The sequence below is a fragment of the Nothoprocta perdicaria genome, unplaced genomic scaffold (genome assembly GCF_003342845.1).
Source record: "Nothoprocta perdicaria isolate Ctin4 unplaced genomic scaffold, notPer1 scaffold_15, whole genome shotgun sequence".
Lineage (NCBI taxonomy): Eukaryota > Metazoa > Chordata > Aves > Tinamiformes > Tinamidae > Nothoprocta > Nothoprocta perdicaria.
Window position 1 is genome coordinate 5,395,249 of NW_020454649.1, and position 25,732 is coordinate 5,420,980.

The 25,732-nt window shown below is 38.8% G+C and overlaps 1 protein-coding gene across 5 annotated transcripts in view; it reads right to left on the reverse strand.

Moving 5' to 3' along the window:
- Window positions 1-25,732, reverse strand: part of DENND5A (DENN domain containing 5A) — a 55,487-nt gene continuing 29,755 nt past the window's right edge. For 3 of the 5 annotated variants that reach the window (XM_026034632.1, XM_026034631.1, XM_026034633.1), the window contains 17 exons: window positions 25,393-25,627; window positions 24,783-24,933; window positions 24,121-24,214; window positions 21,478-21,609; window positions 20,218-20,370; window positions 19,321-19,425; window positions 17,017-17,101; window positions 15,827-15,911; window positions 14,724-14,852; window positions 9,415-9,536; window positions 7,359-7,504; window positions 6,635-6,753; window positions 5,311-5,492; window positions 4,678-4,760; window positions 3,428-3,551; window positions 2,280-2,448; window positions 1-1,620 (listed from right to left, as the gene is read on the reverse strand). In XM_026034632.1, the coding sequence (XP_025890417.1) occupies window positions 1,437-1,620; window positions 2,280-2,448; window positions 3,428-3,551; window positions 4,678-4,760; window positions 5,311-5,492; window positions 6,635-6,753; window positions 7,359-7,504; window positions 9,415-9,536; window positions 14,724-14,852; window positions 15,827-15,911; window positions 17,017-17,101; window positions 19,321-19,425; window positions 20,218-20,370; window positions 21,478-21,609; window positions 24,121-24,214; window positions 24,783-24,933; window positions 25,393-25,627 (2,298 nt within the window). In that variant the 3' untranslated portion in view covers window positions 1-1,436. The remainder of the gene's footprint in view (window positions 1,621-2,279; window positions 2,449-3,427; window positions 3,552-4,677; window positions 4,761-5,310; window positions 5,493-6,634; window positions 6,754-7,358; window positions 7,505-9,414; window positions 9,537-14,723; window positions 14,853-15,826; window positions 15,912-17,016; window positions 17,102-19,320; window positions 19,426-20,217; window positions 20,371-21,477; window positions 21,610-24,120; window positions 24,215-24,782; window positions 24,934-25,392; window positions 25,628-25,732) is intronic. The other 2 variants (XM_026034635.1, XM_026034634.1) reach the window with 1 other exon arrangement.

Sequence of the window (25,732 nt, forward strand, 5' to 3'; positions counted from 1 at the left end):
CTCAGCTTCTCATTAGAAGAGAGACAATACTGAGATAAGTTTATACAGTGAAGACCTCTTAAATACACAGCCCTGAACTTCTGTATGGTAATTTGTGACACTTGAAAACTGGCTTGTTCTTAAGTCACATATGCACTTCAAAGTGATTTCACCAGAGGTTTCAAATGAACCAAGATGCCTCTTGGTATTGCCAATTTCCAGCTCTACAATAAATTAAACTTTCCAAATGCTTTGTGTTTTTTTTGTACAACTAGACTAAAATCTTCTATGGAAAAACAGAAGCATCCCAAATGAAGCTGATTGCAATAACAGGACCCAAAGTGTATCAATTCAAAAGAAAAAGGGGAAAAATATTTCTGTTTCTTTAGAAAAGTTAAATCCTGAAGTCCCAGTATTTGTTAAGTAAGGCTTCCCATTATTCCACTGCATCACAGTTGTCTTTATTCAGTCATTTGGCCTTTGGGAACCCCGGTCCACCCTTAGTTGCAGTTAGTAGAAATATCAGCAGCAACCATATAATAAATTTTGAAAGGGTGGTTCAAGTGGAAACATTTTTTCATTATAAACAGTTATTCTAGGTTTTTCATTTAAGTGGGCTGCACTGTAAGTTCTGAATTGCAACACAACATAGCCAGTTATATCATAGAAGATTTTTTTTTAAAGACAAACTTACAAAACACAACAATAGGTTAAATAAATAAAAACATCGGTTAAAAAACACGCTTAATTTCCTCTGTGCAATTATGTACCAATATGAAAAATATTACTTTGATCTCTGCACATTTCACGGTTCAGTCTCCTGGAATTCACTAAAAATAATACTGACAACAAAAATAAAGGAAAAAGTGATTTGTTGACAAATCAGTGCTTTGGAGCTATTAAAAAAAGCACAAAGAATTTGTAGTTCCCTTGCAGTAGAACAGTGATCCAACATGTTAAAAATTAAACATTGGTAATAATGTTAATATATAAAAGATTAGTTTAAAAACTATAGAATGACCTTCTTAGCAGAAATGGAGTGTATATATTGGGGTCTATGACATACAGCATATCTGAGGGCAAGTTCACAGAATGCTGAAAGGCTCACTGCACGTTTTCTATGGCAAGGAAATATTGCAGCTTTAAAATAAGCTGCACAATACTCATCTCTATCTCTTTCACATGAAAGTGTGTAAAAAGCAAATCAGCAAATAAACTCTAAAATAGATTTATACCAAAATCCTCTTTTTTACATTGAGTTTACAGCTTCTATCCTCTTGCCTGCACTATTATTGGAGTATCCTTCAAGAAAAGTCAAAGTTGCATTTTGGGGCCATGAACGAGTTCACGATACAATGTACTGGCAGACAGAACTTTGCATACTAATGACTGACTCCTTGTTGCCTCCCCCCACCCCAGTTTTCTAATTTTAAGATATTCATCTACGGGACAAGAGGTCAAATATCAATTCCTTTGACGAGGGATGCCTCCAACGTGATGTTGAACTCCTGCAAGGTCTGCAGCACCCGAATCAAAGAGTTCACAAGTGTATGGTCCTTAATCAGTGCTGCTTCTTCATACATCTGTGCTGTGATCGGGCAGTCTGCAAGCAGAGCGATCCAGTGGTGCAAAAGATGGTCTCTGACAAAGTTGCATTTCACAATTTGGAAAGAAAAATAAAGCGGAGTTAATTTTTTTTTTTTTTTTTTTTTTTCATTCTAAACAGGTCTATTGTCTTCTCTATGTATTGTAATAGGGAGGGGAAATAGGAGCAATTACATGTGAGACTTGTTTAGGGAGAAAGCATCCTTACCTGAGGAACATTTCTATTTTTTTCCCCCCCCTTCACATCAAAAGGAATAGTTCCCAGGAAGTCTGGAATCCCTGAACAGACCCAAATTCACTGCCCTGCTCTACTCTTTGTATGTTAAAGGCTTCCTACATGGTTCCGGTATCTCTCCTACACTTTTCTTATAATTAAGAGGGAGCAGACAGAGAATTCATAAAGGCAGGGAAGAGTTTATGACTGCTGGTTTTCTGTTCTATCCCCAGATCCTGCTAGATGTACAGAAGGAAGTTATTAATGCTAATCTCTGACTGTTCTCTCCCCATTCAGCTGCTCAGTGCTCTGTGTTGCCTCCTTTCACAGCTCCAAACTTCCCACACTTCAACTGCCTAACAGCTTAAATAGTCAGAACAGAACAGTTCACACTGCCAACACCAGTTGAGTGGCTTAATTTTATGAATATGCAACATCCTTTGCATTTTATTAAAATAATAATAAAAATAATAAAAAATACCTGGCTCCAAGACACACCAGCATCTGAAACTTGCCATCCTTCCCAATGTTTCTAGGTGTGTTGTTGATAGCAGTGATAAAGCGGCAGAAATTCCTGGCCCTTGTCTGCCAGTTCTCTTCAGGAACCATTTCATTCTGCTCAAGAGTCTCATAATATGTTTGTGCTTTTTCTTAAAAGAATGAAGGGAGATGAAATTTCATTAGTGTATGCAACCCTCCTAGAATCTCTGCAGTATCATTCTTCAGTACTTGGAATACAGTTAAGTAGAGTTCACAGACCTTCGGATTCAGATCATTAAGTTTTGTATTACCTCACTATAAAGCTTTCCCCAAAAGCTGTCTTTCAAATCCATAAAGCTATCCAACACCCACATCTGACAGTTGGCAAGTCAGCAGGAACGTTTGTGTTATAGAGAGGACAATTACTATCAAAAGACCTAGATTCAAAGTTTGTCCATGAAATTCCCAAGTGATTACATTTTTTCTTCCCTGTTTGATTCTACTCTCGTGTGTTTCCTACTTCAAAAGGGGGATTCCACTTTCTTTCCTCAGAACAGTGCTAAAATGTAAGATCTACTGCATTTAGACATGACAGTAATATGATGACACAAAAATGGTATCAAAATACTTGCTCATAACACAGCAATGCTATTAAAGTCCTTTTCTAAGACATGATTTTATGCACTCAGATGAGTTATTCAGCTCTAAGGCAAAGACATTAGACTGCTGTGTTAAAACACATATGTTTATAATCCCCTTTTAATAATGTCTAGTAAGTACCATGAACACTAGATCCACAATTTTTTTGTGCTTTATGAGGACGCTTCCTAGCTATTTTGCTGCTTTCACAGCCTTCAGTTAAAAAACAGGTTGCCATATTACAATTTATCACCTAACTTAAATAATTCTTTCTCACTAGGGAAGTCTGTTTTGCACTACTTCTGCTAGCAGAGTATAGTCCAATTACAGGACAAGTACAGTGTCAAGTTTGGCGGAAGACAGATGCTCTTTCTTTCAACAATAACAGAGGTAAAAGCTCCTATGTTAATTCAGTTGCTGCAATGCCTCCAGCAAGTATGCTATGCACGCCAACCAAGACAGTGGCAGCGATAAAGGGAACACAGATGGATATGTTTTCCTCACACTTACCTAAAAAGTCCCAAATAAAGACGTTTTTGAAGAGCCTGGGTGATTTAAATCCATGTTGAAACACTTGCTCAAGAGCTGAAACAAGTCCACTTTCTCCACAGAGCAACAGTGTGAGACTGCCTCTCTACCAAGCACACACAGAAAGCACAAACATTTAGCTCACTTTGGCAGCCTGGACACAAACTTGACACAAGTATTTATTACTTAAACCAGTTTTTAAGTAAATAGATGCTCAAAGTCACATTTCAGTGCCAAAAAAACAGCCCCAGAGAGTATGGCTCTGTTCTTAACAGTCCTGAGCCTCCAGAAATTTGCCAGCCTTCAGCCAGGCTGAAGAAAGCAGTTTTAAGGATTCCAATAGTCTTGAAAAGAAGTCACAGAAAGGTCCAACAAAGATTGTGAGCAAGTTTTACCACAGTAATGCCCACTGTGCAGGAAATTTTAAGAAAATATTTTCCACTGCAGCATGCATCTCAAACTGTTTGTTGCCAAAATAACATTTAATCCAAACTCTGAATATTAGAAAAAACAACAAATTTGTCTGTACATCGTGGTAAATTCTATTTTGCAAGAACACTTTCAGTGTATCTTGTTTTAGGATTATTTTTTAAATCTGTGCATCAACAGAAATTAGACTGTCCATGAACTTGCCACGTCACCCTGATCTTTGAAAGGGTAGATGCAAAAGAAGTGGCAGGACACACATGTAAGAACTAAGAACTTCCAAGGGATCTCCACTAATGCTCACCAGGGCTGAGTTGAGAGAGAGCTTACCGAGCTGACAAAAGCACTTCTCCCCGTTCCCACCCATGAAATAACTGCTATGACAGTTAGAAGTCACCTTCACATTACAACAAGCACAGCTTCAAAGTGTACTGTGAGTATTTGAGAGGTCTTTTACATTATAAGCAGCCAACACAATGGAAAATGTGTAAATAAGCAAACAGATCCACACACCTTTCAGTAGTCAGCTAATTCAGAATACACTAAATAGATGACAACAATCCTGTCAGCAGAATCTTAGTCCTAAAAAGAATTTGCCTCATAATATTGAATTTAAATTAACAGACTATTCCAGTTAGCAGAAAAAACTAGGTACTTGAAGATGTACTCTCACATCAGTGAAGCTTCAACACTTTATTTTTGTTCTGTTTAAGGAACAAAAGTGCTTTCCAGTATGCATTCTCCAGTGCCTATTGACACGATTTGTATGGCTGGAGGGCCATCACACTGACAACACAGCACCGTACCTCTTTCTCTGGCTTGTGAAAGTGCTTGACAATGCCATTGACAGCTTCACCAATAGCTTCTTGTATCTGACCAGTATTTAATTCTGCAAAACATAACATATTTCCATTTACTTCATAACAGCATTAGAGACAGTATCTGTGCACAAGGGATAATGCACGCTGCAAGGAAGTTAACCACCATGCACTGGTATAATTTATGATTTGACAAAAGCGTGCTGGATTACTGGCACTAAAAAATATCACTCTATTTTCATTTACTTTGAAGGTGAAAGCAGAATGGTTTGTTGATATGTTTAAGTTGAAACACCACAGTTTTAACATGGCAGTAGGGGGAAAGATTTTTGAGCATCATGTGATTTTTATTTTTTTTTTCTCCCTCAGTTTTGCGCCCTTGTCTGAAAGGTATGTTTATTAGGACCAAAAAACCTGGGAATCCTAGAAAGGCTCTACTGTAAATTCAAGTATGTTTGGGAACAAAGTAACCAGCTAATTTATCAAGAATCAGATAACCTCAAAACAGTGAGCTTCACAAGTTTGCTATGAGCGCTGCCCTAAAACAGAGAAACCTTCCAATTCCGTTTGCAAGCCGCTTTCCGCAAGAGGCGAGGCCAAGCAGCTCGAGCCCTCACTCACTCGGCTTGTTGTTCGGCGAGATGGTGACCAGCCTCCTGATCATGCTTGGTGACTGCTGCAGCGGAGGAGTCCGGCACTGCCGCTCATCAGCCTCTGTGTGGGAAGTCAACAACTCTCCCACGAGGATCCTCTCCAAGCTACCGTCATCCATGCCCTTTCCAAGCCACCTTCCACAGGGAAACCTGAAAACAAAGCAGGTGTTCAGATGAAGTCCTCCAACCCCGGTTCAATTTCATGTCAAAGACTTAAGTGTAATTGCTAACAACCCCATTCCACTAGCACAGTTACAAGAAACACTTTGCTCTCGTCTATCAGTTAACGCTTCTGCCAGCAGAGGGAGCACAAATAAAGCCATTTTTCCATTCAATTTTGTACTAATGCTGCACTAGTTGATGCACGGAGGAAACAGCGAAGGATTTTGTCTCATGTCCCACACAACTCAGGCTGCAGAGGGAAATGCGCTAGAAAGGAAAGGCCCATCATATATACTACAGGTGGATGGTGAGATATAGCTGTGTTCTTACTGAGTAGATTACATGCCAGGTGCAAGAAACAACATACACTTATGTTCCCAAACACCAACACATCTACTGAAATGGGGACACTCAGTCAGACACTAAGCAGCAAAGGTGCTCAGCTGCTCCTTATCACTCTCTCTGAACCAGTGTTGGTAGCAACTAACACGGGCAGAAAAATGAACAGCACCCAAAAATGGAATCACCTCACATAACTACAAACAAGCTTACACAGAGAACAAAGCAGATATGCCCACCACTTTCTCATCAACACGAGTATAACAGTTCCTCTAGACAAAGAAAAGGTCACCAAACCATGCTGTATTTGACATGAATAAATTAATTCTTACTATGAATATTGTTTCGCTTAGTATTTTTGTTCGGCAAATAATGAATTCTAACACTCATAAGCCCTTTTATTCCTGCTTGTGTTCAAAGTTCACTCTGTAGCACTTAGAGCCTTAGTATAAAATACCACCTATGTTTGATGAGCAGCTAGCTTTAAACAATCATTTCTTTCTTGTCTCAAGTCAAATTCTTTTTAGGATGTTTAACTGTGAATTCATCTTTTCCACCAGTGTTCGGAGATCTGAAAGGACCATCTGCAAATTGAAAATTCAGCTTTTTATTTTAAGTATCATGACTTGCTTAATGTCAGAAGTCAAATGACTTTTCTACGTCTTCAGGTAAAGATGCCTGTAGTTAAAGAACTCCAGGAGATAAGACCTTCGTGAGCAAACAAGTCCTACTGTGCCAGCTCCTCATAGAAATTCTACTTATCCAACATCAAGCATCAGGATAACACTTACTTGTAAGTATGCCCTGTAATTTCATTTCTGACCATAACATATTCCACTAGCCACTTGGCATACAGTCCGGAATTATCATGTCCTATCTGTACTGTGGTCAGTTTTCCCAGGTTTTGGCACTGTAAAATAAAGACAGATTTTTGTCAGAATAAAGAGTGGTATGTTGAAGGAATAAACTATTGGAGAATTTGCAGAGATGAGAAATCAAACACAGAGGTCATCTCCTGCTCCGATTTTATGACTGCTTCTGGGTTTTTAAATTAGGGAGGTGGAGATTTTTCTTCCTTTTCTCCTTGTCTTTTTTTTTTTTTTTTTTTGGTGGGGAGAGGAATAGTTTTCTTCTCTAAGTTCTGTTTTGATCAGCAAACAAAGCATTATTTAGATTATTTAGATTTTTAAATCAAAGTTTATCCAAGAGTCAAAGATTCAAAGAACTATTTTTGTCTTTGCATCCCGTAAGCAGAGGGGTATGACACCTCTTGCCTTGTGATATAAGGACAGAAGTCTTGTCCTACATTGCCCAAAGGATTTGTCAGTTCTTTTGCTTTCTGCGTTATTAAATACACAGATTATATTTGCTATGTGTCAGCCTAGTTAGTATTTGAGACTAATCTCACAGAACACACATATCAAATGTAACACAAGGTGCTACAGCAAGAGGATAATTTAAAATTGAACAAGTGCAACATGCAGCAAAGCGTTGCTTGTATCAAGCAATACAAACCTCAAATGTCATTTCTAATATATTCCTGGGAACCTGCAGGACACCTGTTTCACCCAGTTCTCCTGAAATACAGATCCACGGATTGGCTGTAAACATCGAACCACCAAGTTTCTTGCTAGGAACAACCAATATATGGTATGGTATCACTGCAAACAAGACAAACACAACTTAAAAATGAAAAAGGGTAGTTATGTAACCTCTTTTACAAAGAGAGGTAAAAGTAAGTCATGATAATACTGCACTATCATGCAATATTCAAAAAGCTGCTACTTAATCACATTGGCACTTCTGCACTATACACTGACTGACAATCAGAAACACACAAGCATGCTAATATACACAAAGCAACCATTAGGAGGTAGATCTGATTGTAAAACATCATTAAACGATCAAAGAAATATACGGAGCAATGTCTTTAAATGGGTGCAAACTTTTTTTTCCTTTGTTTGCCAGTCTTAAAACATCATGAAGATGCTTCCCCGAACCGAAGTTTACAGACAAGGAAGTAGAAAGGTTTGTTCATGTATCCACCCATGATCCACAGCTCAGGGTGGATCAAAGATCAATTCCTAACCAGTGTTTACAGGCACGGGTAAACATCCCTACACACACACACACACACACACTCTTCTCCCTAACAGTCATTCACATCCAATTACAACCTGAAGCATCTAGTTGCAGGGCTTGCTTGTTGCAAGTTCAACTTGACTTAGGAGGTAGAAGGAAATACATGTGCTCTTAAATTGCCTAGCATCTCATGCATGGCTTCCTATTAACCAAACTGCTTTTATAACAAAACCCAATTATCTGAATGCTCAGTGCTTCTTTGCAAGATGCCCTTTTTTATAGTGCATAAGTGGGTTATAGTTGAGGCTTTTCAACTCAGGCATTTAATATGTTGCTTCCTAAATGTCTCTTTAGCTGACAGTGGCCTCAGGAAAGCATTTAGTGGTTGGATTTTCTTAAAAGCTTGATGCACATGGCCTTTAAAATGAATTGAAACGTTTCCCTTTTTATTTTCGGTGATGATAGTCTCAAAGTAACTGACAATTTAACAGCATCTAGATGACCAGATCTTAGCACTGTCCACAAAACTCAAAGTATGCTACATGGAGTCATTTCTCATCATTTCTCTGCCTATAATTTCGGCTGAGGAATGGATATAGGTAGTCATTCCTCAAGCATGGATTTGGTTGGAATTAAGTTGTTCTGCAAATCATTTATACAGCAAATATATGCACTTCATGTTACAAAGTGGTAATGAAGAAAAAGTATTTTGCTTAGATTTCTGCTTCCTTTCTCTTTTATCCCTCACACAATCAGGGATCTATCAAGGATAGCTCTTACCTTGGGGCCAGAGGCAACCATCTATCCCTAATTCACAATTTTATAAATGTTATCAATCTTTCTTATCCTGAGATAGTAAAGCAAAAGCACTTGAAAGCTCCATAGCATATTTAAGTATTAGCAATAAGCAACAACATGTGAAAAGTTTCTGTGGGGTACATCCCTCCACACCTTTCTTTTAAGCTACCACTTAAAGGAGTTAGAATTCTAGCACAGTCTTCAGTGGGGAATTTAACTGGCTATCCTAAACTCAGAGATGGATGTGTGGCAAATTTTGCTGAGCATTAAAAGAAGAAAGTAACAAAAGGCATACCCTCTGTCCAATTCCTAAGATGTACTAAGTTAACATTCTTATTTTGTTACTTTTTTTTCGGTAATAACCTATACGGCTCTTGTTTAGTATGATCTCAGAAGTCCAAACCAAAAATTGCTTGAGTGCATCTGCTTCATCCTGCAGAATGAATCAAAGTGGCCACTAAAGCACCTGCTTTGCCCAGGGAGAAATAAAAGCCTTCAGTCACACACACAGAAACGCTCCTTGCCTCCGGAAAGGGTATCAGAAATAGTTACATAGCACATGCAGAAGAATACCAGGAAGAAAGCAGAACCAGGACAAGAAGGGACATTGCTCAAAGGTGCTTAGAAATCTGTATGAACTCAACTAGTTCTCAAACTAGTAAACAGAATTCCAGGAAAAGCAAATACTTACAGACTGTTGTGAAAACATTGGTAAAACAAAAGTAATCAACTGCATTGAATGACAGGAGATGATACAAAAATTGTTCTTTCTCATCATCACAGCGCAGGAACGCATAACGCTTGTAGAGTTTCCTGACAAAGCAAAACAAATAAACTGTCATGGTAACATGAGGCTTTCAGTGAAATGTTTTCTATTATGTAAACTATGTAAACTATGAAGAATGTGCAATTACAACGGACAAGCGATACTTGCAGAGCCAACAGAATTTCATTTGCCAAGAAATGTAGAGACATTGCAAGCCTGAAGTCTCAAATGTATCAGTTCAATCATTTGCACTATTTTCTAATTAAAACCAAGGTTTGGGTTCATTTAAAGCTCTCCCTCCCTCCTCCCCAAGAAATCAAAGATAGGAAAATGACTTTTATACTTTCTAGAATAAGATTCTCTCATCTCTCTAACATGTAAAGCATCTGAAGTAAAAAGTTCTTGCAAGATGCTTCTAAACAGGTGGTCCCGGGGGCGAATGCTCTAGCACATAGACTCTTCTGTAGCTCTTCTAAGCATTTTTACAGGATAACATGGCAAACTCTGGGACAATCTACTTGTATCAGATCATAGGTGATATTCTAGGACCTTCAGCAACCAACATATTATGACAGGCTATAGCTTCAATCCAGATACTAAGCAGTTCCTGAAATAACCAAAATCACAAGCATGCAAAGGTGGCCTAAAGTTCTGCTATTCTATTTTCCTAGGTTATAAACTCTTCGCTAGACCTGTAGCATCACACAGAACCTCAAATATTTTACATGGAAATATCAAAAATACAGCTCCAGTGGCTGCTCGCAGTGGCATTAGCAAATATAAAAGAATGAGCTGTAAACAATATCTTTACTGATGCCATTCAAGTACACTGAAGAGTTTACATCTGCAAGACTTGCAGCAGAAAAACCTTGACAGGAGCATAAAACCTCAGCCTTTAAGTGAAAAATTTAATTGAAAGATACTCTGTTACTCACTTGCATGCTAGCAACAACCACTATTTTGCTATTTATTGCAACAAATTAATAACAGTGTTGGTGAATAATCCTAAAAGGAGAATGCCATGATGCATCAAAATTCAACTGAGGCCAGAGGAATCCAGGCCACTAAGAAACACAGAAATAGGCATTTGCAATGTTGATGCTGCCATGGACAGAGAGTTCCTGTCAGGAGGACATCCCAGTAATTCCCCCCCATTTCAGTTATAAAAAAAAGTTATCTGACTCACAAGCCAGAAATTGGCAAAAACAAATCAGTGATTAACACACACAGATATTCTCACTTGCATAATAAACCTATCACCAGAGATTAATATTCAGGAAAGCTAAAGAGAGAGCCTTAACCCAACACAGCCTGCCCATAGCCACACAGGCGTGTCCAGGAGGGTCCTATCGGTCACTGAGTCTATGCTGCATTTGAACAGTCTGAAACTGTTCAAACTCAGACAGTCTGCCCACAAGGCTGTGTGTCCTCCTGTGTTTTCCAAACAGCTGCTTTCTGCTGATCTTCACACATTTTTTTGTGGCCTTTCTGAATGCACGGGGTTTCCTACTTCTTTATAGGAGCCTAGCAGCATCAAGTCTTTTTGGCTGTCAGAATCCGTGTTATTCCCTTCAGCCATCTCTACGTTATGACAGTGATTATGATTTTGCAAGATCATCGGTAACCAAGAGTTCTTAAGGACACAGTTTTAAATGATAGCTATCTGATTGGATCCCTGTGGGCATGTGGACTGTGGACACATTTTTCCTATCACTTAACTAGGGTAACAGGATGAATAGGCAAGTGAAAATAATTCCACTTTAGTTACCCTGAGGTCTCAATAGTTTCACAATCCATTCATTGGCTTTTTAACTGGTGTGATCCTACTGCATTTCTTGGATTCTGCTGAGATTATTAGGATGACCAAAGTTACCATGATCGTCAAGTGTCTGCCACATTCACAAATGCATCCTCAAGAGCTTCTGCATGAACTCCACAGCAGCAAAGAAGCAAGATCAGATTAACAGTAAACAAAGACTGTTTCCTATATATAGATAGAGAGGTAATAACTGAGATGCACATCAAGACACTAGGGGCCTGAAGTAACATGAGTTTCTTCTGTTCCTCAATGCTAGTCCCTTTACAGTCTAGAAAGCAACCACATGTATTTCAGTTTCCATCTATTTTTAGCAAAAGCCAAGTCAGGAGAATGGGTTAGCTACAATGTCTAACAGCTAGTTGTTTCAACAAAAGCTATCAAGTTAACTATAAAGTGACAAACATGATTATCCTTAGAATGTCATTGAGCTTAGCACTAATCCCTCCACAGACAACTAATGCAACACACTTTCAATTCACACTGCCTAGAATGCCATAATCTTTAACTAGATTGTCCCAATACACAGTACAGAATTCAGGATTACATAGAATCAGTGTCACTTCCGCACAAGTTGCCCTTTGCTTGTCACTTTCATTTAAATAGATATATTCACTGCTGTCTCTCACTGTTTAAGACATGTTTAAGTCTGCTCTAGAAAAACAGAATCTGTCTGATTGATGAACAGGGCATTGGCAAGTGTTGAAAACTCTTTTTTGGGGGTGTTTTTTTCTTCTTTCTTTTCCTTTTCGGAATGTCCTCTCACATCATTTGTTCTGTATGGGCAAGCGCTACCAAATTTAACCTGATCTAGAAGTTTCACTCCATTGGAGAGGCCCAACTTCAATTTAGAAATAGAGGCAGGCTTAATAGGTGTCCTCACTCTGTCCCTCAGCTTTTCCTTGCTCACTGTTGGGAAAGAAAACAGGAAGGCTGTAACATCACCAGCAACTTCAACATAATAACAAGTCAAACCTCAAATAAATAGCAATTAGGGGGGGTCCAAGGGACAAGGCAAAGCCATTTATTGGAAGGTGGTATGATGGAGACAAGAAGAAAGGAAAAGCAGACAGCATAGGTGAAGCTGTCTTCAGAAAGCAGCCTTCAGTTCAAGCTATTGTCAATGACGAGAGCCCCCCAAAGAGGAATCACTTGATTCTGACAGTATGATTGTGAACAGTATTCCCAACCTTCTCAAACAGCATGAGTGTTCCCTGAACAAGTTGTTTTCCTGAACATCACTATATAAGCCTCAGATACCTATACATAAATACCGTTAGCACTAAATATGGCCTGAAATCCGATTGGTGCAACTACTAACAACTCAAATATTCCTGCTTACAGTGTTAATATAACAACCATGTTCTCTGGACATCAGCATGGTAATTTTGTTCCTGTGACAAACGTTTAATTTTGCCTTTCAAAGTCACATACCTGTAAGAAACACTAGGGACAAAGAACTTCAGACAAAATTTAAGCCAGCAGAATCTGGGACTCCTCCAGGTTCAAGCCTTCAGTTTTTAAACAACTTTTGCCCTGTTTTTCTCTGTACACCATGTAGTCCTCAACTTCTGTCTACAAGAATTATTCTAAATAATTTTGTTTCTCAGACTCAGCGTTTGAGTCTTTTCATAGCATTAAGATATTTAACTTCATATATGAGGAATAAGTAATATTTTGAAATGTGTTGGAGAATTAACAAGAACAGCAGCTTCATAGTCAGATATTTGACTACTACAAAACCAGTTCAAACCATCTGTTTTTAAGCAGGTCATAAATACAAAACCTTGACAGTTGAGGACAGAGCAAACAAAGCTGAGATATTGTCAATCTTATCAAGTAACAGACAATCATGCTCTAGCATTTTTAGATGGAAAATTTAAAAATGTGACCAGACTTCATCTTGAGCTTACTGCCCCAAAATGAGATGCAGAAAGAGGCCATCACATTCCCGGCACCCTTCGTGGTACTGCATGTACAACATTTATCTGCTCTCTTAAAATCAGCTTTGCTGTGGTTTATTTACATGATTTTACATAGCACTGAAATGGGTTAAGATGAGATAACAAGCAAATGTCTCGGCTGTGGAGACAAAAGTAAAATAACAGTCATTCTTTAAGTCACACTAACCAAAACCACAGAAGAGGGTCTGGATGTGCCTTCACACAATTTGTGTTGTGACAGAACTACAACCACAAGCTAAGCTGCTGTTTTCCATGAGAAAACACAAGCAAACCAAGGTAAACAAAACAGTAGATCTCATCATTACAGAAAGGGGACCAAGATGAAATGCTTGACTCAAAGAACTAAGCCCCACTAGACTTGATCCCTAGCAATTTCTGAAGATTTCAACCTGAAGTTGAAAGTCTCCTGCTAGCACAGAACTTATTCTGCATCTTATGAACCCTAACACAGGATCAGAATCCCCAAATTGCTCATACAAGTGGGTATGGAGACACCTGGAAGGCCAGTGCGTTCTGTTCTTTTCGCACACTGCCACTCCGATGAAAAAGACCCTTTGCTTTTGAAGTTAAACGGCTGAACAGGCTTAACTTATAGAAGTCGTGTTCAGAATATTTCAGAATATTTCAGAATATTTAAGGTTGGAAGGGACCTCTACAGATCATCTAGTCCAACCTTCCTGCTCAAGCAGGCACACCTACAGCATGTGGCACAGGGTGGCATCCAGGCGGGTTTTGAAGACCTCCAGAGTAGGAGACTCCACAACCTCCCTGGGCAGCCTGTTCCACTGCTCTGTCACCCTAACAGTAAAGAAGTTGCTCCTCACCTGGAGACGGAACTTCTTGTGCTTCAGTTTGTGGCCATTACCCCTCGTCCTATCGCTGGCCACCAGTGAGAACAGCCTGTCCCCTTCCTCCCTGCATTCTCCCTTCCTGAACTTATACATATTAATCATATCCCCTCTGAGCCGTCTCTTCTCCAGAGAAAACAGGCCCAGCTCGCTCAGCCTCTCTTCATACAAGAGATGTTCCATTCCCTTAATCATCCTGGTTGCCCTTCTCTGGACCCTCTCCAGAAGCTCCACGTCCTTCCTATACTGGGGTGCCCAGAACTGAACACAGTACTCCAGGTGCGGCCTCACCAGAGCTGAGGAGAGGGGCAGAATCACCTCCCTTGACCTGCTGGCAACACTCCTCCTGATGCAGGCCAGGATGCCATTGGCCTTCTTGGCCACGAGGGCACACTGCTCACTCATGGTTAACTTAGTGTCAACCAGGACTCCCAGGTCCCTCTTCGTGGAGGTGCTTTCCAGCAGGTCAAGCCCTAGTCTGTACTGATGCCTGGGGTTATTCCTCCCCAGGTGCAGGACCCTGCACTTGTCCTTATTGAACCTCATGAGGTTCCTCTCTGCCCAACTCTCCAGCCTGTCCAGGTCCCTCTGGATGAACCATCTTACTTGGTGAGCTCGTGATCTGAAAGTAGCTGCTTTAGATGCCTAGAGAGCAACTTCTTCTCCATAGACAGCCGAACCCAGGCTCTAGCTTTGCCAACATCTGTTTTGATCTCACTGATGTTCTGTATGTGCCTGAAAGGAGAAAACAAAACACCATAAAGTTGTTACTCAGTGTTTAAAAAAAAATTCTTTTTCAGCACACTAGGCTGTAGAATGACATTTGTCAAACATAAAAAATAAGGCAAACTACTGTAAAAAGATACAGGAGTCAGAGTCACCTAAGTAATTGTCAGTATCCAAATTCCTTGCATAACTAGTTGAAAAAGAACAAGAGACTGAAAAGGAAACATCTGCAATGCAGTGTCCTATTTACAAAATTCTAAACCAGTCCCAATGGCTACATGATTTAAGAATCATTCTGGACCTTATCATTTCAATATTTATGGCTGAGCGCTTTGGCAAATTAAATTCTGTCTTTGCACATTCAGTAGCAGCTTTTCTAACAAAAGAGTCATAATGGTGCATTTGAAAAGAACAAGCATGCCCCTTCAAAATCCTCAATCGACTCCTTCCTACCCCTCAAAAAATCAGATGCTAGCAAGAAAAACTTTCAAAATAAACTAAGAAGTGGTGGGTTACTATTTTTCATATACTGAAAAAAGCACACTAACACAAGTTAGTTGCATATATTTTTCCATGCTATAATATTCAGTGTTAGGCAAACTCATTCTTTAAAATAATAAGCTCTTTAAACAGCCTTCCTCACCAAGACGCAGGAATGAGCTCAAAGCTACGCAACCAGTTTAGCGATGACTAGGGAAACATAAGCTACACCCACATCTCCCAAAATAAGGCCATGCAGAATACTTACAAAAAGATGAAAAATGTGTCAGGCTACTTCTGTCAGCTTAAACTGTGACAATTTAAAATCTACTCATGATATAATAGTTTCCAAAAAGGTCAGTGAAAGAATTTGCACTACCTACGTTAAGATGTTTTCCCACTCCTCACATGAAAGACATAGCTTTTCTGTATGGTACCCACATTTTGCATAGAAAGAAACATGCAAATCTCATAGGTTTGCGTTTTTAATAGTTCAAACAAACCTCATATCCTGGACGAGAGAGATTCTAAGAGGTGACATGGCTGTGCTGGCATCCGACTTTCTCCTTTCTGACTCAAGAAGTATTCCTAAATTTAGAAAAAGTTGCTTGTTAACAGGAATCCATCTAAAGACAAATCTAAAGATAAATCTAAAGTCAATAATTAAAAAAAGAAAAAGAGAAGATCAATTATTAAATTGCATGTAGAAAGAGGATTTATTATAAAAGGATTTCTCAGATTCATGCAAGCTGCAGTCCACACTGCACTTTACTATAAGTGGCTCACAGCTTTAGAGTACAGTAGATACTGTGGCATAGTTCCATTTCAAACACATAACCCAATATGCTGCCACACCGGCAGTGATGCAGATCAAAACATGCTAAGCATTAACACATTAATGAGATTTGTTTCGGCTGGAATTGGTACGACATCAAATGGCTTAGGATGTATACCAAACAGCTATCATTTTCTAAAAATGATCTTATTCTACCCCTGTGAAAAACTGTCTGGCACTGATAGAATACTGTGTTCAAAAAGGTATCTGACTTAGTACATTGCCCATCAGATCCATCACTCTTCACACTTCCACAACACCATTATTATGTAAATGAACACATTTTGTATTTACCCATTTAGAAATTATAACAGAGAGGAGATGAAAATTTTCAGTTCAATACCTGATATGAGACATTAATGTGATCTTGAACAATTCTGTATTATTTCCTGCCATAGTAAGCCTGCTGGCACAGCTGGCTTTTCAGACAGAGTAACTCACTTCAGAGCACGCAGGACAACTTTGTATGCCGAGGTGTATTCCCCTAGCCAGGGGCCTCTGGCAGTGACATGGGACCTTTGTCAGAGCTGACCCTCCTGAGACTCGTAGCCAGCCATGCAGTAACTACAGGTTACAGGGAGGGTGACCTATGACAGCAGATCCATTTTAAAGCTGATGCTTCAAACCTAAGCCTTAACCACTGCAGTAGTCTGATAACAATGGGATTGAACCCACTTGTTTACAAACCATCTCATGACATTACAACAGATCCACATTAACAGATTCATATTCTGAAAGGAATACTTTATCCAGTTACATTAAGGAAGGGTATTTCCAGGAAAACAGTTTCACATAGTGCAAATTTGCAGAGATCTTGCTTGTAATTTTAAACGAACTTCTAGCAGAGGCCAATCTTACCTGAGGAACTGAAGCTGCCCGATGTAACTTTTTTCTGCCTGTTTTCTAGGTAATGCAACAGATGAGACCACAAAGCCGATTTTCCCTAAAATTAAAAGTATATTAGCTGCTATTAAACACAAGATTCCAGCTGAAAAGAAATCTTTCAGCTACATTAAAAAGTATATAACTGAAAGCACCAGCCATAACAGAAGCTTGCTTTAATGTATGCTTTCCCCTATTAAAGTCATTGTTAAAAACAAAAAAGAGAAACTAAAGTTGCAGGTGCTCAGGAGCTGCAAAAGAGGATGAAATTGCAGAAAGAAAAGCAGTCAAAGCTCTTGGAGTCTAATGATTCCAGTAACAGAACTGTCGGCTGTGTTTCATTTCTCATAATTTGTAAGATGACAGAAAAAAAAGAACATTTAAAGCCTCGTGAAGCTGTACATGTGACTCTAGCTCTCAGTCCAATACTGTAACCCGGACTCCCTGTTTCTTCCTCCCTGTATCTCCAGCAACAAACTGCCAAAGACACAGAAGCAGTCTGAGCGAGCCACCTTAGACCAAGGCTCGCACACCTCTTCCCTTCTCGGTGATTCAGGGCTATAGATGCATGTTATCAACTCTCAAAAACCTCAAAAAAATCTCCCTCAAGTTCCTCAAGCAATTACAAACATAACAAGAAAACCCAAGACATAGACAGGACAAGGAAAGTTTATCAGTAACAATATTCTAGCCTACCAAGACAACTTACAAGGTAAAATTTGGAGTTCATTATTTAGGACTTGATAAGTCTGTAAAGGTTAAAGTCTCACTCACTATGTTGCTTTCTTAAACATCTGGTGCTTAAGTAGAAAATGAGGAAATTGTTCTCTGGTTTGTTAAAAAGATTGTTGAATTCACCGTAAAGCCACGGAAGGTATCAGTACTTGCACAGAGGCTCTCCAGCACATTAACTGCTATTATTTACTCATGAAATTCATCAGTATTAATTATCATTTTATAATTTATTAATCAGCTATTTTATTAATTGGAAATCCCAATAAAAGCTTAAGAATTCTGCATTTTAGAAGAGCAGTCATATAAGAAAGCCACATTTTCATTTACAACTTTATGTAAAAAGAAACCATGACTGTAAAGCAAGAACTGTCAATTCAATACTCTCAATGTCATTTAAAAACATCAACATGTTGCTTCCTGGAAGTGCAATAACTACAGTTCCACTCTGAAAGTTAAAAACACACAAACTACCATCACACGTAAAAATAAAAATCTAAAAGTTCAACTCTGAGGTCCACAGAAGTTAATATGAAGAACTAACGGCTAAAGGGCCATTGGGTCAAGACATTAGACCTACTGAAATGAAGTGGCTTTTCTCCAGAATATAAACCAAAAGCATGTTACATTTGTGTTGCAAGAATTTTATCAAAAATATGCATTTAGTGACAAAGCTAAAAATTAATATATATATACACAACCACAGAAAAGCTCTATGTCTTATGTATATACTTTACAGATCTAACATAGAAAGCCAAAACACAAGTCTTAATTTGAAACAAATAAATAAAAGGCATGAAAATATCCGCCAGGATTGCTAACAACCAAAATGCCAGTTCTGGGACGACGCACACATACACACACAGCCTGGCGTTCAGCGGCTTGCGGCTGTGGCAAGAACTGCAACAGATCACATAAAAGAGCAAACAGAAAATCCTGCAGCAAACAGATGTCAGCAATCATGATGAAGGCAAGAACTCATGCAGCATTTATCTGTCCATTTCCTTTAACATAATGTTCCTCTCCTTTAAATTCACCATACAGCAATGATGATGCCAACTGTACCTAAGGGGGAAAGGAAGGCAGACCAAGGAAAGCAGTGGGACAGAACAGGCAAGGGAACAACCAAGACTCTCTGGAAGTCAACTACTTTGGCCATCAGACCCTACTTTCTACAACTGCACTGCTACGGTCTGGGCAAAGGAAGGGTGTCAACTCACACAGCTAGTGGAGGAGCAACAGGGTTCATCAGCAGGGAAGAGCTAAAAGCATGGATTGATGGAAGGGAAGCCATCTTCATTACTATGGTCAATTGAAAAAGAAGAGTCTTCCTTGGCTCATTATTGAAAAATAAATATCAATGTATAAGACAGCAGGCTTTTGCATATTTAATAAAGGCAAAGTACAGAGAGAATTAGTAGTGCATTTTTTTCTGTGGATCATAATATTAGATGCACTGCACTTCCTCCATCGGGCCTCTCTTTATCCTACCACAACAGGCCATTCAGCACTGCTTGCCAACATCTGCAATCAATCCAAAGCATTAACCTTATGTAGGGTTGACCGTCTGCTGGTCTGAAAGGCCCAAATCTGAGTTGAAGCAGAGTATACTGATGCTCTGTCTTCTAAGATGAAAGCAGTACAGCTTCTATCCTAAGTGATATACAAGAGGGAAGGGAGAGAGTCAGACGATAAAACTTTGCATAGAGAAACTACTGCTATACAATTTGAAGGACAGTAGATTTAAAATACGACGGCAGCTTGGGTGCTGGAGACACAGATATTGAACTACATCTACCTATGTTATGTACGTTTACTTCTTGCTATTCCTTTGTAGAAATAAGCAGGAAAGGATAAAAGCCTCCCACACTCCATCTAATCCCACAAGCAACTCCAAACAAAAGAGCAAAATAAACAGTCATTCCTTTCACATGAAAGGCAATACCTCTACCTAGTGACCTTGCAAATGTCACACAGCTACCCCTACATCATCCAGGAAGAACTAAAACAGCAAAAGTTTTACTTTCAGAAATGAAGTTATCTTTCATGAGAATACATACCCCACATCATAATCCATCAGTTGCACCTTTACTGTACGCTACCTTACAGCCTATGCACCTACAATTGCAAAAGTATTGAGAGTACAGAAATAGGCTTATCTTATTAAAAACAAAAAGAGTAGCAGCAGCAACTGTTAAATGGAAACCAAATATTTCAAGTAGTTACCTGTTAGACACATCTACATGTAAATGTGCATATACCCCTGCGCAAAAGGCAGAGACAGACAAGGAGACTGACATACAAAAGGCTGGGGGACATACAGGTATTTAACACACACCCATATGCACACTCACTGTAACTTCCGAAAGCAGAGGCAGGGAGGATCTAACCTGACTTTCTAAAAAAAGGCACGTTATGCAACACAAAGGAGTATTTGCTCCTTACCTGTTTGACCTGCAGACCATGGCTCCATATCCTTTCCAAGAGATCACACAGACTGGCTATCAGGGTATTCTCTTCCACACCTGTGATATTCACCTCACCATGACCTAGTTCCACTGCTTCTCGACCCATTTTTTCAACCAGCATCCTCTTGGTCTCAAAAAGGACAGGACAAAGGAGTGTTATTTTTTATGCAGGAATGTTCAAGACCAAGACCATTTACACTTTTTAAACAGCAAACAAGAAAGCACACAATAGTAAATACCTGGCAGAACAACTGTGCGTATGTACACAGTAGATAGAGGTGCTGGCAAACAGGCACATGAGCCTGGAGAGACAGTAATTCAAAAAACAAGGACTAGTAGGTGGCCCTTTGATAAATCAGAGACCTAAGCAGCAGGGCCTGGCATCAAAGGCCTTGGGTGCCCTCCCATAAGCCAAGCTACAGGCACAGAATTCATACACTCTTTTGTGTTAGTCAAAAAATCTCTCAACAACCCTCACCAATCTCCCAGTCACAATATGCTCATCATACAGCTACCTGAAGGGAAAAATGATGAAAAAAGCACTTTCCATTTCTCACTACCCACAACCCTTCTTGATCTTTGATGCTATCTACAGCAAGTCTAAGAGGATTAACATTCCCTTAGGCACTTATGCACAGACTTAGCTGGGACACTATTAGTATTTTAATGTTGATACTCAAAGTCGCTTCTTTCTGCCCTTCTCCTCCCCAGTACTTTCATCTCTTTGTTAATGCAAAGCTCACTGTAGGCATTAGAATTACATTCCTACAGCGAAAGGGGAAAGTTTATCTCCACAGTTTTCACTGACATTAACTGAAGGACATTATTTGGATAACTCCATACATACAAAACTAAAGTGAAATCTAGAAATGAATATAAATACGAAGATTTACAAAAGTTTTATACAATCACTACTTTCCCCACTGACTTCCGACAAGAAAATTAAAATGTGCCTATTTATTGAAGATTACTCTTTTCACTACACCAGTATAGTGAACAGTGACACTTAACGCGGACAAATACATGCTCCAATATATGGTCAAATATGCTTGTATCCCTGATAAAAGTTTGTGAGGACCAGGAATTTTTAAGTAAGCATTGCTTCACTAGTTTGTTACTACCACACAAATAAATAGGATGTATGCATAAAGCAGAAATAAAAGCAGACAATGTTCAACTATATTAGCCACAAAATAGCTCAGCAAGGCTAGATATGAGGTAGTTTTCTGCATATTACCTTATTTCGGCATTCCTTCAATAAGCCTTCTACAAACTTGCAATTTGTTTGCGCGATTACTGAAGGAGAGAGGTTAGACAGTTTGGGCTGCCGAATGGTACTGCCCAGATTCCTGGCTTCTTGGATATATTTCTGTATGGGAGGAGAAAAATTACAAATACAGATAAAAGCAAGTGAAAATCTTTGCACATAGCTGAATTACAAACAACACCTTCCCGCTTGTCCCTTATGGCTCATGAAAAACAAATCACCTGGCCTTCCAAAAGAGCTTCCCCCATTTTTTTTTTTTTTAATTTTAAATCCAAAACAGTATTGGGCCAAGATATTTTCACTGGAGTTCAAATCGTTTTACACTGTTTAATTAGCATTAAAACACAGGTTGCTAAACATCACTGACACAACAGAAACTGTCAAGGATATTTAGATGCATAGAGATTTAATTACTCCCTTCGTTGCTGAGAACATTCTTGCTATTTTTTCATATAAAATGAAAGCTTGCAATAATTACCTAAACCAAAACTACTGAAAGAGCTGACTCTGGTCTGCATGCGGACCACAAAAAAACCTTTGCCTAGACCTTGACAAAATCCAAGCCTTGTGCTATGTCCTGCATTTCTGAAAATCTGCCATTTCTTATCATTTTCACAGGCTCTCAGGAAGCAGCTGCAAAATGCTACCATAGCAGCTCTTAGCTGCAGACCATCTGCATTTTAGAGCAGGCGATTTTGGAGAGCTGTTCTGCTCCTGCTACTTTCATCAAAAACTTGCCACGATTTTCATCTCAGAGACAGGAATTTAAAAAATGTTTTTAAAACCCCAAGTCCCAATAAATTGGCTAAGGCAGTTAGCCGTGAATAAGAAATAAAGGAAAAGGCCTGTTCAGGCTCAAAAGAAAAAAACCAAACACAACAGCAACAAAAAAACACCACACACCACAAACACATACAAAACGAAAAAAAAACCCACTCAGTACATACTCCAGATTAGTAGGTTACTTCCCTAGCCATTATCAAAATAATCAACTGAGAAACTTGTGAACAGGACTACATTTATCAATTCAATCAAGAATAGGATCTTTGCAAAGAGAGGGAAAATCATACTTTCTCCATCAGTTTGGCACTAAATAGCTATTGTGCTATCTATATTTATGCTATGCATCTTTATCCAGAACTATTATTATATTATTATTGTGCATTTGACATACCAGGTAATGCTCTGACATAGATTTTATAGAGGGCCTGAAAGGCCAATCATGCTGATCCCAGGCTAAATATAATTGCAACTGAAGCTCTGACATGGAAAAGTCCAGGTGCTGGCAGGACAAGTTGGTAGCAAAAAGCCAGACAGATCAGGTTAAGTGAAAGTGGTAAGCACATATGAAGAAATAAAAGCAGGCATGCAAAACAGAAAAGGAAAAGAGTGAAGACATGATACAGTGCAAGACTCCCAAGCATTCAACATAAACATTTGTTAACTAATGGAGCTGAAAAATAAAAACAAAAACAATAAAAACACACATATATAAAACAAAAAAAAAACACATCCAAAGATGGCAGGAACTCTGCCCTTCAGTGGGTAGACAAAATTTGCAATTTAACAGCTATCAAGCCTTAATGTTACAGACTTTTGTCGACTATCCCAAAAGGGCAAATAGTCGAAAACTTGCAACACTGCATTTTGTGACCACTGCCTTCTGCTCAAATTGATTTCCCCCTGTTTATGGGCCCAGCAGAGGGGCTCCTTCCCAATTCTTTCAGGCCTAATCGGAAAGTTTCTGGTCCATCTAGAAAGAAGGGACAATTACACAAACAACATTACGCAAAACCCAAAGGCTATAGAAGAAAACTCCAAATGCCAGCAGAATTTACTTAACAGTTGATACCTGTGCATATAGTTGCAATTTTTATTCTTAAGAAATTATTTGCCTGGTGTGACACAATAGCTCATTTAGTGGACAGTCAGTTAAAAACAGACTAGAAAAAAAACTGCATTTGCAATTATTTAACTGAAATCCTACAGTTTATGGATACCAAGCGTCCAAATTGTTGGAAGTGGCAATTAGGTTATGAATGAACTGCTGCTTATTTCTGCATCAAAAGTACTTTTGAGTTATCCAAGCATAAGCAGCATGTCAAATCCAGAAACATTTTGAGTATCTTTAATCAGGCAGACTTTGTTCAAATACGTGTTTAAGTGACATAGATGACCCTTCAGTGCAATTTGCACAAACCAGGAAGAAAATCCTGGAAAAAGTACACTGAAGCACACTAACTCATCATTACCAAAAAGAATGAATTATAAAAATCAAAGATATTTCATTTTGAAAATATTATCTTATTTAGAAAAAGGCTAAAAGATGTTAAGATTAAGCTTTTCCTCTCTTCTTTTTAACACTTCAGGTTTTTTTTATTTATTTATTTTTTAAACGTTCTTGGGATGAGACTTTTTTGCTGAGCTCATGTAAAATTGGCAGAACTTCTAGAATTAGGGAGCTAAGTTATTCTGGTCAAAGGAGGACTTGTATCAAGTTCAAATAACATCAGGGCAAAGGTTAAGAGCCTTAAGTGCCTGGGTTTCCCATAAAGGTTAGAGAACATGATTTATGCAATACAAATAAGTCTGCTGCAGTTGAACAGTTGTCACCTCTCTCTGGTCATTGTCAAGACGCAGATGCTCTGTATGTTGCTTCTGTCTGTCCTTCCGCCTCCACTGTGCAGGAGCGTTTCTCTTCGTCCACCTACGAAAAGGTCATTTAGCAGGTAACAAGAGTTAGGTGAAAAGCAAGGGCAATGGAGGAGAACACAAAGTTTCTATCTTATTTTTTATTGAACTTGCCAATATCAGGCATACCAGACAGCACTGCTGCAAACATACGGACACATGCGCAAAATACCTTGGTAGAGGCAGCTAATCTTAGGCACCAAAGAATCCCACAGAAAATAAGGACACAACCATGTGCTTTGTACTCTTCTCTCATTTTACAATATCATGCTACAATTTTCAAATTTCTCCTCTTTTTTCAAAGGTGTTTATTTCATAAGATGCCCCTAAAACATTTGCCAACTCTTAAATGAGGTTCAGTAGGATGTGCTTTCACATCAACTGTCCTTAAAAGTAACCTCAAATAGAAACTTCATCCACAGTGTGGCTTTCTTAAGCAAATTTGCTTCTACAAGTAGAGATATTAAATCCATCTTATGTTTTCTCAGTTAAATAAAAAGCAGATTTGTTTTCTAGTATCTCAGTTTTGTCACTATTTTATAGATCTCACCAAGATCCAACACCAGACCTCCCAGCTTACTCACTTGTTGCTTGCTGGTCCAGTGGAAAGGACATCAGATTGAAGCTTGGGAAAAAATCCAAGTTCATATTTTCCTTGTCCAATTTTCATGTCCAGCAAGTGGGGGTGGACTGCAGTGTGATCTATTTTTGCTAGCCTCAATTCAATAGCTTTCTCTGAAATAAGACAATTAAATTCCCTGAAGGTATTTCTTAAAAAGAGAAGTCAACTACAGTCAAACACATTCAACTAAAAGTAGATTTCAAATTTACGAAAGAAGGAATCCTCTTATTGACCCTAAGAGGGACACTTTTACCAGAACGTGTTATACAAAAAGCACTGCCACCAAAAGGAAAAAAAACATTCACCTTCTTAAATTCAAACCGTATTTTCCACATTGGGGATACAGAAAAAATAGAGTTCAGTTATACTTTACATTAATTTCATCTCAGATTCCTATACAAGACTTCCCCCATTATGAGATTTAGTTCCCCCCTTAAGCATTACACCTCATCTTCTTCAATACATTTTTGACGTGTTAAAGAATTAGTTAACCTAATGCACATAACAAACAGAACTAACAAATACAGGTTCATTTTTCTTACGTGTCAAAGGAAATGACTTATTATCCTTACCAGCCTCATCAATGGTTGTGCATTTCTGATACATAGACGTGCGTAGAGTTGGTGTCCTAACATTTAGCAGCCTAATTTTATCCACTCTGGAATCAAATACTCTCAGAACTGGGTCTTTTTCATCTTCATCATGACACATAATCTTGTTGTCAATAAAAGATGCAAACATTTGGGTCTCCAGGAATCTTGAGAGGAAAGGTAAGTAAGGTTCAGGCTGGTCGGACAAGAAAGATGCCTAGCAGAAAAAAGATAAAAGTAAGTTTGGAAATCTGCAGAGATATGACCAAAACTCAATATTTTCTCTAGTCAAGCATATATCGAAGTGCTTTAGAGCCATTCA